Source organism: Populus trichocarpa, chromosome 4 (assembly GCF_000002775.5).
Source record: "Populus trichocarpa isolate Nisqually-1 chromosome 4, P.trichocarpa_v4.1, whole genome shotgun sequence".
NCBI classification, from domain to species: Eukaryota; Viridiplantae; Streptophyta; class Magnoliopsida; order Malpighiales; family Salicaceae; genus Populus; species Populus trichocarpa.
Window position 1 is genome coordinate 7,872,211 of NC_037288.2, and position 19,107 is coordinate 7,891,317.

The window sequence follows — 19,107 nt, forward strand, 5'->3', positions numbered from 1 at the left end:
GGCATATATATTTCACTCCGAGAAACATAAATTCCTTGTGTAAAAATTGTTGTGTCAAAACATATATACATACATAGCAAAAACAATAAATTTGAAAATTTTTAAAAGTTCTAAAAATTCTGTTAGACAGATCTAGAGTTGTTTAAGGTTTATACAAAGATTACCTGGAGAATATATATTTTTTCCGGCTTTAGATATTTGCTTAAAAGCTAGGTTGTCGCAAAACACAAGTCGTTCAACTATCCGACCTCTAACGGTAATCTATACAAACCAGTAGTGAAAAATCTTCTAAACTCTTTTAGGAGAGTGAAATTGCTATACCTTAAAGTATTGACTTTTTTTTTTTTTTTCTGTTTTAAGTGTTTCTGTACTATACTATTCTCACCTTAGAAAATAAAAACCATAACATTCTACTTATAAGAAAACCTAAAAACCCTATAAATGATAAAATATCAATTTTTCCCTTAAATAATATCGCATATATTATTTTAGATTAATTTTATAAATTTATTCAATCAAGTCATTACTTGATTGTTTCTAAGTCTAGAATTGTAATCCCCTATGTTAATTACATGTTAATTCTCAATTTATAAAATTTATTTACAATCAAGTCACACTTGATTAATCATTTTATTTTAATTTTTAACCAATGGTTCTTATGTGTATAACCGGTTAGATTCTCTAATAAGTTGGCCCAAAATAAACCATAATCCTAAATAAAATAAGATTAAATAAACTAAATAATTTAATATATTATCAATTTAATAATTTATAATTAAAGATCAAGTACAAATTTTAGCAACCTGACATGATCCCTCAAATATTAGAGAAGTCATAAGTGGTTTGATCTAATCTTTTAATGTGTAGTTTCTCAATATAATTATTATTTATTTATCAATAATATTTCAATTTAGATATTATAGTATGAAGTATGTCTGTTTTCTTGAATCATGTTAATTCTCAACATTATAGTCGTTGATCTTTTAAATAAGATTTCGAAACACGTTTCAAAACTCATTCCATATTGATAATGAATTTCACAATCAATATTATTTGAGAACAAATAAAATATTTTTTATAATTCATCTAGGATGATGAATTCTTTCTTGATTACTCAAATACCATCATATAGTTTATGTTATACTCAATATGTGCTCATTTGTTACACTTGATTAGGACAACGTGTGGTCAGATCAGAGCATAACACTCCCTATATAAGATAACTTAGTGATTTCAAGTTTAAGGATCACTTACACAACTATCGTGTGAGCCTTTCTATAGACATGAATGATCTTTCTATATGAAATTCTCTTGCGGATCAGTTTAGTGTATTTGTCATCTGACAAACACTAACATATTAGTTGCATGTATCCCTTATATCTCAGTTTATAGGAGCAGTTGCTTCCTTTTATAAAAAGAAAAAAAATATAATATGCATAAGTCTCAACATCTATAATTAACGTCCAATTTTAATATAACATTGACAAAAAATATTTAGGAATAATGATTTTGTAATAACCCTAAATTTTATTTTATCATATTTACAGGAACATATAGTATTATCATTTATGGTACAAGATTTGTTTTTTTTTTTTTCACTAGAATTTCAGCAAAGTTTCATTTATATTTTTTTAATATCAAGTTATCGACTTAATCAATTTTCACAGTCTGCAAATAAGATTTCAACATATTCTCATCATTCGGGATTTCCATATTTATATATTACCATTAACACAATAACAACTTCTTTCTTTTCTTCCAAATTTCCTCAAGCAAATCAATTATTGTATTATTCCAAAATATTTCAAGTAATGGGACAATTAACTTAGTTACGACATGAAACTAACATTTATTCATATTAATGCAAATCAAACTTAAAACTTACTCTATATAATTACAGTCATATGGGTTCAAAAGAACTAATTAAGATACATCATTCATATTTAATTTAGATGCGTACACTACTTGGTCACAAAATTATATTACATAACAAAACACACATTAATTTCACAAAATTACAAATGATATATCCACTACTCGTTATGACGTTGTGAAGTGCCTGTAATTTATATATTAATTACTAAGCATAAGTAGTTTATAAATAAAGAATATTTACTATGATTACTTTTATATGTTATTATTCTCAATTCATACAATTCACATGATTTAAGGATACAATATCTTTTCTTGCCAAACCAACACTTATTTCATTTCTATATAATGAATTTCTTCAATTGCTCGTTAACCAGGGACCTAGTCCTAGTAATACTAGGAACTAGTTTCTCTAATTTTTCATTAATTAGGGAATTATCTCATTTATCAGGGAACCAAAATATCTATCTACCCATTAATCAGGACACCAATTCTATTAATCAGATAATCAATATCTTCATTTGCCCAGTAAACAGAGTATTAATCTCATTAACCATGGAATCAATATCTTCATTTGCCTATTTATCATAGCATTAGCCTCATTAACAAGGATAACTAGTTTCTTAATAGCATATTAATTAGGGCACTAGTTCTATTTTCCAGGGTAACTAGTTTCTTTAACAATTTATTGTTTATCAAATAAAGTTACTATATATTTAAGGAAGAATTACAGACACAGTTAAATAATATTCTAGTTATAAGGTGCCAAATACTTACTTGATATCTGAGCATATGAAATGGTCTCAGAGTAGATTCCATGACCTCTTCTATATCAACATGAACAATATATTATTAGTCATCCACTTCTCATAAAAGTCAATTTTATTTTCCATATAAATTTTAGATTCCCTTGAGATATACTCATTCAATCACAATACTAAAATCTTACTAACTATTAACTCTTTCAAATTAATAAAACATTCATGTTTCTAATTTCTCTTACGTGAGCATTTATACTTTCTAATTTACTTTATCATGCATACTTTTAACTTAATTTCTATTTATCAAGTCATCCTTTTAATTCTCCTATTCTTCACACTCACAATTCTATACTCATTACATAACAATCAAAACTTTCAAAACTATGATTTATAATAAAAATCCTCTATTAGCCGGTCCTAAAGGCCTTATTTCTTTTTATTCATAAATACAATTTTCATTTCAAAACTCCTCATCAACATCTATTTTACATTTCTATAATCCAACTCATAATCTTAGTTATATCTCTCACCAAATTCTTCTCTCGTTAAATATTTAATCACAACTATATAAATTTATTAAATCCATTTCAATCCACCATAAATACATCAACACATATTAATTACACAAACATTTATTAAATTTCAATGTTCCTCATTTTTGTCCAAATAGCCGGTCTTGGTTCTCTCTAGAACACCAATTTTTTTCTTCAATCATTCATTATTTATATTATCTACAACATATTTCTTCACAATTACATCAATTTCACATTTCCCCCCTATTTTCTTCTAAAAACTCTAATTCAAAAATCTAATAATCATGCATTAAATCCATTTATTTTCATTTCAAAAGCTAGCCGGTTAAAGTTTTTTCCACTTGTTCAATTTTTCTCCTCTTTGCCGTGAGTTACAACCCTAATCTTCCACACTTAGTTCCTCTTAAATCTTTGCTTAATGGATTAATTGATGTTTCACATTTCTTAACTCATAAATCTTCCTCCATTTCTACTTTTCCTCAAGAATTTCTAGTGTTTAGCCTCACAATTCTTTATCTCTTTCTCTTCTTTATTTCCAATTCTTTTGACAATTTAAGGAAGAAGAGGATGACTTTTCCAGCTTTTAAGTTTAAGTGACTATTTTACCTTTAATGAGCCCTTTTAAATTCCTGTTTGGTTGTTAATATTTTCTTGCAACTTTCCCGAACTTAGATTGCCCTGAAATTTTATCTTACAGTAATTCAATATGTTACAAAACTTCTTGTAGAATTTTAACCCAATTAAACACTCAGATTGAAAAGTACACTCAATAATGTAAAATTGGTTGGGAGGTGATTTTACACAAAAAATCGAATATCTTGTTTTTATCATTTCATGTATCGTATTAATTATTTAACTAAATTCTTAGGACTATCCTCTTATTTTAAAATATATTTATTTTACTTTTTCACCTTCATGTTTATTATCATTTCACAATACCATTATTGATTTTTAACTAGATTTCCACCTTTTTTTAATCCATTTATCGCCAATTAAAAATCATAATATTCTTTTAGCACTATAAAATTTTTAACCGGGTTTACAACTTTGATATAATAGGAACCTTATAATTATAACAACTTTATATTTTTATTTGTAAAGTATTTTTGATCTATAAATTTTATCTTTACTCTAGATTCAGTAATTAAATATTAGATTTATTAATCAAATATAAATGAATATTAAAAATAAAAAACTCATATTAATAATAAATACATTTTATATAAACAAAATTAGTGTAGCGTATAATTAACTGATTGACAGAACAACATATTCACTTACAATTCAATCTAAGTACAAAAAACAGAAAAAATAAACTCTAAGGGGTGTAACTCAAATTGTCAGGCCTTGAGTTTGCTCCCTAGAGGTCACCAGTTCGAGTCCCACAAACCTCAGAGCCACTAGAGGCTTACATGATCATTAACTTCAGGGTCTGTAAGATTAGTCGAGGTGCGCGCAAGCTGGGCCGGACACCCACGTTAATAATAATAAAAAAAAACCAGAAAAAGGCTGCACAACTGTAATGTGTCTGAAGTGTTCACATGCATATAAAATGTCCAAGAATTCCCAAAATCAGTGAACTACTTCATCTATGCTTTTCGTTAGTTCTCTGAATTCTCAGTAAAACAGGAAAAAAGCTAGTAATATAATGATCATATAGAAGGAAAATATTAATAAGACTCAAACACAATGGCCGCGTCTGAGTTGAATTATAGAACTCATCGGCAAAAGTATGATCGATTTTCATGTTTTGTTCTTGTTTTTTGTGCTGTGGAGGGTTCTGCCATGCAGCAAATACAAAAACTGAAGAACATGATACGAACTTCAAGTACATGCAATACAAAAACAAGATACCTGGTACCACACCTTCAACAAGGATGCAATTAGTCGCATTTTCTCAGCCCGTTTATTCTCTGCAGTAATCTTCTCCTCCGTCGAGATTCCATATCGTTGTGCTTGAAATCAACAATGGTGCTTCCAGAAATTAAGATAATGGCCATTTTGTATTCCCAGTGGACGCCCTCATCCATAATAAGAAAATCTTGAATCATTATTATTTACAGATATATTAGTATATTAGCTGCGTATGAGTTTCAATAAATTTGAATTTTTTTATTTAAAATTAATTTTTTTATGTTATTTAAAATTAATTTTTTACTATAATTGAATTTAATTATAGTATTTATTTTTAATTTAATCAATAAATAAATAGCATTTATATGTTTGGATGAGGTAAAATTAATTTAATTTAATTTATATTTTATATTACCATCATTACCTTTATCTTATTTTTTTAAAGATTTCTAAAAAAAAGGTGTTTTAGAAAAATTAATTTTATCATTAATATATATATTTTTAAAATTATACATAAGAGATATTAACCTTTATTTATTTTTATAGTATTTTTATACATTAAATTTATATAAAAATTAATTATTAACAATCAAAATTCTCATCTTGATTTGCCCATTGAGCAAAGCCCATAAAAGTAAGAGAAATTATTATTTATTTTACACAGCAAAATAAATAATCATGCAACAAAAAAATTTGGTTGATGTCATAAAATATAGAATTTAAGTACAGCAAGCAATTCTTAGTAGCGAATCTGCCACTGCCCTTCACGTCTCCCTCACAGGTCAGCCACAGAGTTCCCATCGTTCTCTCTTTCTCTCCCTTCCACCAACCAACGCAAGGTATAATCTTTTTAACTTTAGCTGTTTGAATTCCAAGTAGCTGATAACAATGAACACATAAATGATTAATTCACTCAAACCCTTTTCTCATGTGGGTGTTTGAAGCGATCGAGAGAGACAGAGAGAGTAAGATCAGCAAGTATGGGTGAGGTGGAGGAATCCGGTGAAATGAATAGCAGTGAAAGGCTCGTGGGAATAATTTATGATGAGAAGATGTGTAAGCATCATACTCCTGATGGTGATTCTCATCCAGAGAATCCCAATCGCATTAGGGTTATTTGGAACAAGCTCTTAGCCAATAACATTCCTCAAAGGTACTCCCTTTATAACTTTTTTTTTTTGGGTAAATAGTATTGATGGTTTATGACTGGACTTATTATTATTGTTATTACCTTTGAATCTTTCAGGTGTGTGGTTTTGAGTGGGAAAGAAGCAGAAGATAAATATTTAATGGCCGTTCACTCTGAAAATCATGTTAATTTGATTAGAAATATAAGCTCCAAACAGTTTGATTCACGAAGAAATAGGATTGCTTCAAAACTGAATTCAATTTACTTTAATGAGGGATCATCTGAAGCTGCTTACCATGCGGCCGGCTCCGTTTTAGAGGTATGTTTTTTTCTGTTATTAATATTTTGACGTATTTTAGGATGCTTGTCCTTTGTTTATTGTGTTCTATCTTATTTTTCAATACTGTAAAGATTTATTGAAGATTTCACACAAAGATGACGTGTTTGGCAAGAGAAGTTTCTATGAAATTAAGTGTCCAACTTTAAGGTGGTTGTATTTTTCTGTATGATTTCTTAAGCTCTTGTAAAGACAATAATTGTAAGTTCAGAATATCAAGTGTTCCAAATGGATTCATTATTAGGCTGACTATTACGTCTTGCTTTACATTTGGCTTGCAACTTGCAATTTCTATACTGGATACGAAGCTAATTTTACTTCATTGAGTCGTGAATTATGACTAGTTTAGTAACAATATATTATCAGTCAAATTTATTTCTAATCATGAATGTGTTTTCAACTAGCTTGCTGAGAGAATTGCAAAAGGGGATTTGAATTCTGGTGCTGCGATTGTTAGGCCTCCTGGACATCATGCTGAATATGATGAGGCGATGGGTTTTTGCCTATTCAATAATGTGGCAGTGGCAGCGAGTTTTCTATTAGATGAAAGAGTGAGAACTATGTTTTTGTATTTACATATGTTCAAATTTTATTTTATCCTTGAATCTAGTTTACTAATATACTTTTTTGTTTTTAAACTCTTACTAAGATGCTGTCTTTTTCAACATTTCATCTTATACTTGTTACCTTTGACTATGACAGCCAGAATTGGGTGTTAAAAAGATTTTGATTGTTGACTGGGATGTTCATCATGGAAATGGCACTCAAAAGACATTTTGGAATGATTCTCGGGTCTTATTTTTCTCTGTTCATAGGTACTGTATACATTTAAGTTCTTAATTTTCTCTTCCATCATCCTTTTATCACAAGCCCCAACTTGGCAATGTAACCTTAGTAATATGTTGTCTATATCTTTATCTCTTGATTCTGATATGTTTTCATTGAAGCATTTACATTTTTTGAGAGGTAATTTTCTATGTTTGTCACAGATTGTTAGTGATATATCCAACTTCAGCTTTTTAGGAAGTGATTTATCAAGCTTTATCTTGTCATAATTTTATCTTTGTTCTTTTTGTTGGGATGTTTTAAGTTGACACTCAATTTGTAATTTATGTGTGCTATGGATAATAATTTTACTTGTATCTAATCATGATGATTATGTGGATTGTGAATTTATGTAGGCATGAGTTTGGGAGTTTTTACCCAGGGAATGATGATGGCTTTTATACTATGATTGGAGAAGGACCAGGTACGGGATATAATATAAATGTCCCTTGGGAGCATGCAAGATGTGGGGATGCAGATTATCTTGCTGTTTGGGATCACATCTTGATCCCTGTTGCTAAGAAATTTGATCCTGACATGATTATAGTATCTGCAGGATTTGATGCAGGTCTGATTTCTGCAATTACTTTTTTTTTTTTTTATTATGAATGTGTTTTAGGTATAGAGATTTAGCTTTGTATACACGTCAAAGCTCTGTTAAGTGTAATAGCCTTGACTACCAGATGCTCACACATTGTATATAATGCATGAATGCGCACATTATTCTTCTTCATATGCCTTAAACATGACCTTGAACACAGCAGCCTTACAAGCAGACTTCATATGCCTTAAACATGACCTTGAACACAGCGGCCTTACAAGCAGATCATCACATGTAACAGTGATAAATATTTATGATAGAAACTAATTCAATTCAACAAAGCCTTTTTAACAGCAAGAATGAAAGTATTGAGTTTATGAAACCTTTGTACCAATCAAATGTATTTTTTATTCAGTTGATTGTTCTTTACAAGCAGATCATCACAAGTAACAGTGATAAATATTTATGATAGAAACTAATTCAATTCAACAAAGCCTTTTTAACAGCAAGAATGAAAGTATTGATTTTATGAAACCTTTGTACCAATCAAATCTATTTTTTATTCAGTTGATTGTTTATGCTGGTGTAGTTATGCCTAGTAATACATGTTTAAGCAACTTTTCAGAATACATTGGATGCTTAATGCCATATTGTAATTCATTATATTAGTTAAAATGTTCTTTTGGTTGCATTTACTTCTACATTAAATATCTAGGCATTCCTTTGTAATTTATGTATAAGATAGAAATCATATTCCCTGTTGTATGTTGATTTGATGTGTGCTTATAATAATTTTATGAGATAACTGGCTTTTTGTTTTTTATTTTATTAAGTGTTGTTTTACATCTTTCAACAGCTGTTGGTGATCCTCTTGGTGGATGTTGTGTCACTCCATATGGATACTCAGTAATGTTGAAAAAGGTTGCTGCTGCAGTTAACTTTTATTTTCTTTCTTTTTAAATTTGTATGGTATTTTCATAGTGATGTTTCCTCAACTGAGGGGTAAAGACTTCTGGACTTGTACAGTAGCACATTTGACAGGGAAGTTACTTGCATGAGAAACTTAATTTTATTTTTGAATTCTCTAGGTTTTATTTGAACTGCCTTTATGGGTGGTGATTGGTTTTTTTATAGGGATCTTACTTGCATGAGAACATAACGTTTTTCTTTCTTTATTTATTTTTAACTTTTCTTTTCAGTTGATGGATTTTGCACAAGGTAAGATTATGTTGGCATTAGAAGGAGGATACAACCTTGATTCTATAGCAAATTCATTTCTTGCATGCATGAAAGTTCTTCTTGAAGACAAGCCTGTCAGTGGGTCTGTAGAGGCATACCCATTTGAGTCGACATGGCGTGTGATACAAGCGGTAAAATAGCATATTTGAATTAAACCAGATTATCTTTTTCCTCCACCAGTATCAATTTTGCTTATTTCTGTAATTGTTTTTTTCAATCTCAAGCGACGTGTGTCAGCTATTTTCTATTTGACTAAAACATGTATCATTTATTCCCCAGGTTCGCAAGAAATTAAGTCCCTACTGGCCTGCACTTGCAGATGAATTACCATTAAAGTTGACTATTCAAAATGCCCCTCATCCGGTAAGGCTTTTCTTAAAAGGAACATCCTTTCTCTTGCAAGTCTTTCACGTCATAGTCTCACCAAATTTAAAAGCAGACAATTTTTTTATGGGTGAATAAAAACTTGAATTTGTGGGGGAAAAAAGTAGATAGGGCAAGGCATTGAAGGACATGATTGTAGAATTACTATTAGACATAATACCTGAATGCTGGTGATCTAAATGTTGTTCTTGAAGGAAAAGAGTTTTCAACTTAATTTTTTATATTTCCTCATGTAATTTAGATATGTTTTGCTTACTGCTATCATTTTAATGGTTTTGCCTAAAATGCAGTTCTTTCTACTCTTTAGTTGTGTTCCATGCTAAGATAAACATTTTTCATTCCAGCATATTCTTATCTCAAACTCTGACTCTGAAGGTGAGGATGAAAAGGCTCCAAATATTGTGTCAGAAATTGTTCAGGAGGTCATGGAACCCTTTTCGAAGCTGAAAGTTGAAGATAACCAAGGTAACGAGATAATTTGAAGCCAGAAGACGTCAAAGTTGAATTATTCTGTAATTTCGTTTCATTTTACATATTGTCAACTAAATCCCAGATCAAGTGGCTACATCTTCTACCTCTTGGAGATCTGAGCTTTCAAAGATTGACATTTGGTATGCTTCTTTTGGATCAAATATGTGGAAGCCTAGATTCCTATGCTATATTGAAGGTGGTCAGGTACTATACTTGGTATCATAGTGATGATACCACACTGAATGAACATGGTTTTAACAGATTCAAAGCATTTCTTAGGTTTTGGTCCTATGCTTTTTAAAGTTTGTGCAATTAATATCTTGAAAATTTGAAAGAGTCCACCTGCTTTAGCATATATCAATTCCATTTTTGTAAATGACCTTCAGGTAGATGGTATGAAGAAGCCATGTACTGGTTCAATGGACAAAAACCTGCCAAAAGAGATTTTGTGGAAAAATTTCCCACACAGACTATACTTTGGTCGTGATTCTACACGTACATGGGGCCCTGGGGGAGTTGCTTTTCTTCATCCTGATAATAGTGTTGGTGAAAAAACTTACATGTGCCTGTATAAAATAACGTATGTTCCTGTTTCTTTTCTTTTTTTTTTTCCTTTCAAATTTCTAATGTGTATATCTCCCTCTCGATGTTTTGAAGTGAATCTTGGTCTATGTTAGATTTTCAGTATAATGAATAGAAAATTCATGAAAATGATTTAGGGTTTCTTTTTATTATCCACTTTATTTGTCTTCTCACTTGCTAGCTTTCCTTTTTTTTTTTTTCCTTCTCTGCACAGACTAGAGCAGTTCAATGATGTTTTGCTTCAAGAAAATGTATCGAGTTATCAGATGAATTCACCTGTATTTGATTTGGCTGCACTACAGTCTATCAAGAACAAGGGGTCCATTTCTTTGGAGGTTTTCAAGGTATGTCATATTTGTTGTGCCTGGCTTGTATCAGGCTGCAACAGACAACAGTAAAATACTATTTTACATTGTGGGTTTTGTATTGCTCGCAAAATTCACACTTTGTTTCTCATGCAGAGCGGCTGGTACCGTAATGTTGTTTACTTGGGAAATGAGCGTGATATTCCTATACTGACTATGACGTACACACTGAGACTTTTTCTTTGCTGTTTGATTTTATTTTTCTGAATTTTTCTCTAAGCATTTTGCACTTTGTGATTATTCAGGTGTTCGATTTCTGATGCTGAAAGCTTTAAACTTGGAGAGTTTCCCTTGCGCCGTCCTTCTAAAGAGTATGCCAATACCTTAGTGAAGGGCCTGGTTGAAAGTGGACAACTCTCAGAAGAGGAAGCCATTGCTTACATAGAAGAAGCTTCTTCGAAACCACTGTGTTAGCAACCTCAGTCTTATTTAATATCTTCATGTAAATGTTTGAAATCAGTAGGCTTGATGAAACAGTCATTCGTGCTCTTCTGACAGGAAGTTTGAGAGTGTATTACTGTATGTCCTATGAATACTCCTGATTCTGGCCAAACCTTTCAATATTGGCAATTGGCATTGCTGTGGGTCTGAAGATCCCATTGATCCATGATGTGTTGCTGTTCATCATTCCTCCTACGATGACTGATGTAGAGACATTTTTACTAGCGATGCAGCTGATTTTCTTTTTATTTGGAATATTCTTGATTATTACGAGTATGATTGCACATGCATGGTCAACTATATTTCTTCATTCGTCCTTTGTAGAACATCTATTCCGAGGTAATTCACTCATTATTTTCTCATTCAACAACTTGGGTAGGACTTTTTAAGTTTAAACACATCTCCAGTGCCAGTATTCACACCCCGCTGGCGGTGTGCATAGCGCGCAGATTCCGAGGTCCTCTGACTTGTATTGCCTTTCACCATCGAAGTCATGGCTGTAGAGTCTGTAATTGGACTAAGTCCATGCGATTCTTTTCTGGGTCTGGCCGGGCTACCGAGCATGCATCCTTGTACCCATAAAAGCACAACTTCAAGGAGCTTAGGCAATCTAACAATGGAAAATAATTGTCCAGATTACTTGTGTTTATGGTGTCATGAAACCAGGAGCCTTTGAACAAAGAAACAAGCAGAGCATTCGGCAACTTTCCAACGCCAAACACACAATTTCTGAACAGCGATTCATAGAGTTTCATCGATTCATCGGTGTGCCACGACCTTATTTTGATCATGTGTATAAGAACAAATCATATAATGAGCAATCCTTTCAATTTTAAAATAAGAATTTATTTTACAAAACAAATTGTTTTATACTAGTTCCAACTAAGTGTCAACTAACTCTTGAAATTGAATAAAAACATTAGAAGTCTTAAATGTATTACATAAAGAAATATATATATAACAAATATACAAAAATAACAATGTATTTATATCTATTCACTGAGCAGGTTAGTGAAAGAACCCAAATATCATTAAAGACTAAGAATAAAAAAGCCAAACTAAAATGCTTCAATAACCCCAAAGGAGATTGATTGGACTTGCCTAGAGGAAAGTTGCTTAATTAAAATGATAATTGGCTAAGAAAGAAATCAAAAGAACATTTTTAACGATATAGAGGGTTTGACACAAGTTTTGAGCCTTATTAGAGAGAATTCGATAAAAAATACAAGAGTGTGGATGACTAAATTGATAACGCAAGATTTCATGAGTAGTTTTATTTGACAGAAAACACTTGAGGACTAAATATAAAGGGTTGATACTAAAGCTAGTAAAACTATCTTTAACGATACTAGATATAAGAATAACTCTGGAAACTTGATCATTGGCAAGACTGAAGTAATCATGAAATTAAAAAAAAAATCATTAATAAAAACAAATTATTATACAAAAAACAAGGACTTTGTGATATCTAGAATATATAAAATGAAAGATTGTTTTAGGAAACATTTAGGTGTATAAATTGAAGTATATATTCTTAAAATTATTCGAAGCTAGTGTAGGGTTCCACATAAATGAGTCTAGCAATTTTCAACATGACATAATGAGTTGTCTTAGTATCATAAAGCCATGACATTATGTCTAATATCACACAATTTAACTCAATTCTTCCTTTCCTCCAAATTATTTTTATGACTGGCCTATGGTTTAGAATTGTCCATGTTTTTTCTTTCAATTGTCATCATAATTCTACTTTATCTAGCACTTTTGAGCATATAGAATTAAAATACACATTTCCCCCAACAATTAGCTCTTTCTCTCTCTTATTATAAAAGCATTAAAATAAAAGAGAATAGATTGTAAAAAAACCTTACCCAACCAAATTTGAACTTGATCTAGTGAGTCTTTGTCAACTCTCCACTTCTTCACTTCCATCTAAGCTTCCTTTCACTAATTTATTCCACTCCTAAAACATCCTTCCTCTTTAAAATCTTTCTCTTAGATTGTTTTTCCCTTAGTAAAATCACATGGATATTTGGCTGTTGTTTTGCATAAATTACAAAAATGCCACTACTTAATAAGTCATGTATCACTTCTTGTATTTACCGTTATTACTTTTACATATTATTTTATATGCTTAAATCATCAAGATTTTTAACTAATTTTTTAGGGATTTTAATATCTAACTGTAATAAAAATTTCTTCAGATCTTTATCAGTTTCAGTCAAAATTTATGCAATTGTTCGTGAAACTTGTATCAGTGATCAATGTTATTCACGTATAAGATCATACATTAATTTATTTAGAGTTCCATTCTGTTATTTTTATTATTATTGTCTAATTATTTTCACCTCAATTTATAAAAAAAAAAATCATTTAAATAATAATTTTACTTGATTGGGGGATTTACATGATTTATGACTAGGCTATCGTTTTGTATACCAATTTATTTCTCTATTCCAATTGGTATCTAAATAAATTCATTGAGGATTTTTCATCTCAGTCAAATTTTTTCTCTCATAAATTATCATTTTTCAATCAAGAATTTCTTTATGTAACCCTGGTTTGCTAACTTTGAGTCGGGGGTTTGCATTGAAGCTGCCGAGAGTTAGGACCAATGTTGGATCTAGGACACCCAAGATTGGTACAAAGTGCTTGGAGTCAGGCAAAAACCAAGTTCAAAGCCTTTTAAACTTTGATTACAAGCACTAGTCTCAACAATTTGAGTATCTCATTTAGAAGAAGTGCATTTAAAAAAAAAAAAAAGCTAAAAGAAAATATGTTCAACCGAACAAATTTCAATTAAATTAAAAAAAAAAAAAACAAAAATGATATTAAACAATTTAAACTTTTCTTTCCAGATATATTCATTCTGTAACTTCTGTTCATTTATTAAAAAAATCTAAATCTACTATGGAGATGATGTGATGAATAGTTTTAATATCAGAGTTCGAAAAGAAATTGTATTAACTTTTGAGAGATATGTGATATGAAATTATAGGTTTGGATCTCGTAAGTTATATTTGATATGATTTTTAGAAATTGATTCAAGTTATTTTTAATTTTTTACTCAAAAGAATTATAAGTATGCTTAATTAGAAATAACTTTTAATTTAAATTTTTTTTAATAAAATTGAGTTAAAATTTTGCTTTAATTAATTAAAAGTATAGAGTTTTAACTTTTAACTTAAGGATTCTAACTTATATTACACTCTTTTTTAAAAAAAGTTTTTTTGAACAATTTATTTACCAAAAATACATATACAATGATTTTAAATCATTTTTGTCAATTTTCTAAAATGGACAACATCTAAAGTGAATTTTGCAATTTCATATTGTTGGTGAAATCTTAATCAAAACCATATAAATCTAGCCATATATTTTTTCTGTATTTTATATGTTAGTTCTTAATCTTTAAATATTATATTTTTACTATAATTTCAGGTTTAATTTCTTCTAATTATGCTATAGAAAGGCATAATTAAAAAAAAATGAAAATAAAAAAAATCAGTTGGTTCTATGTTTATATGAACAATAAAACCAACCCATAAATTATAGGGTCGGTTTTTTTTTTTTCAAACCCAGAAATTATAGGGTCCTCCCAAACACAACAAATTAAGCAGAAGGTCCAAAAATATTTAAAGTTTTCCAAAATGGAAATTTCATCTTTAGAATAAAAAAAGAATATATGGGTTCCGGGGAGAAACCCATTTTTGAACTGATCATTGACATGAAAACACATGAAAGACAACATACATATCTCAATAAACCGACTTGATGCATTAAAGTATCCTTAGTGGGCATTCGCAGTCAAATTCAATAAAAAATTCAAATGAAATTCAATATCTTTCTTAGCTTTTATTTTCAGTCGATTTGATAATGAATAACTACAGCTATTAAAACTCTTTTGATCAAATGAAATTTTTAAATACCAAATTTCATCATTTTAATGATTAAAATTACAATAATTAATCACTTTCGTTTTATCATTATTTTCTATGAGTATTTCTCATCCAAAAATCAAAAAAGAATAAAATGAACTTGTAAATCAAACCAAACATCGGTAAAACTTTTATATTAGATTTAGTATTTTCCATGTTTTATAGTTTAGTTTTTTTTATATATATATAATACTGATATAATAATTTTAACAATAATTCTATTTAATTAGGAGATTAAAGAATATAATTCTGTATAACAGTCACTGTTCCAGTTGATATGATGTTTTGATTTTTTGTGTTTCTTTTCGCCGGGAGTCGAGGCATAACATATTTTATGGTAGGAAAGATCATGCCCAGGTGCATGCACTTTGCTTGGCCACGCGGTGTGCCCTTTCGTCTTGAAAAATGTGGAAACAGCTACTACCACCTCAAATCACTCTACATATCGTGTAATTTTAAGAAAAATTTTAATGTTATTATATTGGTAAGTGCGCAATACAAATTAAAATCAAATAAAAATCTATGTCTATATTTTTTTTAATAGAAATCAGAATACACAATAAAGAAAAATACATCTAGACCATTTGATTGTGTTCTTAATATGAATTCAATCATCAATTCAAATATATTTTAAAAAGCATTGGTATTTAATTATAATACAATTATATATATATATATATTGGATTCGAGGAAACCTCACTTTTTGAAAAGCGCACTTTATGAGCTCAGGTGAATGAGTAAAATCCCGGCTGTCTCAGGCTCTTATAAAAAATACACATCCTGACTCGAACTCGAAACCTATTATGTAAATCTCAAATTCTTTACTTTTACACCACGATTTTTGAGTATTATAATACAACCATATTATTATAAAAAAAAAACTAATTACATGTTCGAAGAAAGTGCCATCAGTTTCAAATGGACGTAGAAAATCCTGATGTAGTTTTCTTTTCTTCGAAGTTGTGTCTTACCTAGCTAATGACTTTTTTATGGCTTCAAAATAGACATTCCTTCCTTCTTAACGTTCATGCATCTGGGACAGTTGTGTCCTACCTTGCTAATTGTTTTTTTATTGAGCACTCACTCGTCTCAGAATTTCAAACTCCCCTTAACACGGTTTTAAATAGAAGTAGAGATAATTAAGACATAAACAAAGCCACCACGAACCACAAGTTCCCCTTGCTATATATAAATACACCATTATGCCTGCCTCTTGTAAAACTCAGCCGTAAGAAAAGAAAAACTTTGCTTGAGCACTTCTGTTTTCACTCATGGAAGCAACAAAATTCTCATCCTCCAAGCTTGCCTTGAGGCCAATTTCTTCAGTGAAACCATGCCCTAGAAGAAACACCATTGTCGCCCTTGATAGAAGAAATAAGGGACGAGACTATGGGGGTAAGCTTGTAGATGAAAGCATGATTGTACTGCGATTACGAATTAAAGAGACGAAGATGTCGGAAGAAAGCAACAATCCACCTTCTCATTGGATGGAGTGGGAGAAACAATATTTCATGCATTGCAACTACAACAACGATGTTTGTGAAGCAGTGCAGATGTTGCAGAACTATTTGATGAATGTTAGACCAAGTTTGGCACTAGGGATGGTGCTACTTGTTTCGTTGAGTGTGGCCATCTCTACTGGGATGGTTTTGTTGCTGGCTATAGAGATGGCTATGGGAGTTCTATCCGCCTTACATTAGATGATATATATATATATATATATATATATATATATATATATATATATATATATATATCAAGAATTCACGAGTATTAATGACTTTGATGATCTTTTGCAAGCTTTGTGATCAGCTTGTACTGTTTGTTTTACTTTGAGCTGATCATGAAATCCTTCTTTTCATGTATTCGGATTATTATCATTTTACCAATGACCAATTGCTTCAATTCATAAATCTTCTTTTCTTTCTTTTCCTCGTTTTTGATTCTTTGAGTTTCTTTGAATTAATTATATTACTCCTTCTATGAAGATTGTGTGGAACGTCTAGCTTGCTGTCAGAAACGAGCAAAAATCTTAATCCAATTATTAAATCAAATCAAGTTAAAATTTTACAAACCCGGTTATATATAAAGATTAACTCAACATAAAACAAAAATCATGATGTATTTTTTACTGAATTCCATAAAATCGAAGCATTAAAATATCCTCAGAGTATTAAATGGATGATGGAGTCTCAAACATTTGCCCTCCTTTTCCTTTTAAGATCAAGAGTACCCCCTACAAATTCCATCGAGATAAATATTACTGACAAAATATTTCATTATCTATTCCACCGGTAAAACCTAAAATGTTGCTAATGGATTAGGTAATGGAATTGGCAACATAATTATCATTGCTAACTCCTTCGCTAAATCTATCAAACTTATTAATTATTTTATAACTTTTCAATGAAATAATATCTTTTTTTCTGACAGAATCATTGATGAGTTTTTTTTGCCCATTAGTGATTCCATCGGAAAGTTAGTAGATTTTTTTGTTTTCTTAGTTATGTAATTGTTAAATAAAAAAAAAACAAAAATCACAAAACAACCTAAAACTATCAATTTTATTTAACATCAAAATTTTATTAATTTCAATATTCATAAAAATATTAATTTTACAACAACAAATATATTACACAAACAAAAGTGGAGGTGGAGGGGGGAAATCCTATGCCGAAAGGACCATAATGAAGAGGATAATATGAAGACATATATTCCATCATTTTATCTCAATTCAACATTTTTTTTCTAAACTGGCTTTCATTTCTTCTTCTAATTTGGTTACTCATTCCTCGACCTTGTCTAGGACCTTCAACTCAAAATCCAGTGTCGATTGGCTTGAGCCGAACAATTGTGTGCCTAAAATTAAGGCAGTACAACTCGATCTTATTTCTTTGACCGATGTCATAGGCATTTCATAAACCTAATTCATATTGGGTCCATTAATTGCTCTAACCTCCAACTATAACTGAGGATTGTGAGGAGAATGAGTGGAAATGTGTTATTTATGTTTTTCAAATATTGAGACATTTTATGTTTTCTACAAAACAAAACAAAAGGTCAATTATAATTAAAAAAAATACAAGAATTAAAAAAATACAATGAACAAGTTTCCTCATATAATTCCATCGGTGTAGGCTCACGTCAAAGCTGTTATTCCTACAAAATAAATAAGTAGTAAAACATTCTAACAAATAAACATCGTATTGAAAAAAGAAGACAATAATTTAAAAACTTACTAGGCGTTTTTCATGGTTGATAAATGGGAATGATCCACCGGTATGCTTGCTCACCGAACCAAGTGTTTCTTTGTTTTGGTTCAGCGACCCGAATCTTGATCACCTTCTAAGATCTTCCAATTCCATAAACTCTTGAAACTTCTCATACTTATTTTTTGTGACATGACTCGGTATACACTTCTTCAATACATCGATGTCATAAGAGTCAACTTGATTTTTTGTATATTTATGGGCACCATACCACAAATCACACAACCCTGTACAAAAATATTTGTTAAATATATATGAGATATTGAAAATTTTAGATAACAATTTCTAAATATAAAATTTGTTAATTTCCTTATATAATTACATTGTGGTTTTTCCAAACTCTGCTAACCCCACTCTTGCTTTCTCTTTCCCATCGAAATCTTGCGTGCTTTTTTAATTTGTTCATTATTATTAGGAAATTTTTCATTGTGCATCATAACACACAATTCTTTTCATATATAAGTTCACAAATATGAATGTGAAATTTAACATGAATGAATTTATATAATTTTAACGAAACCTCTAATATGGGCCTTACCTAAAATCTCATCCCGCTAACTTCTTGC

General features: G+C 30.2%; 2 protein-coding genes across 2 annotated transcripts; both read left to right on the top strand.

Annotated features, from left to right (window-relative positions):
* The first annotated feature begins 5,699 nt into the window (after positions 1–5,699).
* On the top strand, positions 5,700–11,582 carry LOC7493532 (histone deacetylase 5). Its single transcript, XM_052452477.1, has 15 exons — positions 5,700–5,859; positions 5,965–6,173; positions 6,267–6,468; positions 6,891–7,037; positions 7,189–7,301; positions 7,668–7,879; positions 8,709–8,773; positions 9,052–9,222; positions 9,371–9,454; positions 9,820–9,940; positions 10,029–10,150; positions 10,333–10,526; positions 10,743–10,872; positions 10,990–11,054; positions 11,139–11,582. The coding sequence occupies exons 2-15, from the start codon at positions 6,001–6,003 to the stop codon at positions 11,305–11,307; spliced, it is 1,968 nt and encodes a 655-aa protein (XP_052308437.1). The 5' UTR covers positions 5,700–5,859; positions 5,965–6,000; the 3' UTR covers positions 11,308–11,582.
* A 4,961-nt stretch (positions 11,583–16,543) lies between these two features.
* Positions 16,544–16,972, top strand: LOC7493531 (uncharacterized). The gene has a single exon (XM_002305817.3). It carries the CDS (start codon positions 16,544–16,546, stop codon positions 16,970–16,972), a length of 429 nt encoding a protein of 142 aa, XP_002305853.1.
* Positions 16,973–19,107: the final 2,135 nt, after the last annotated feature.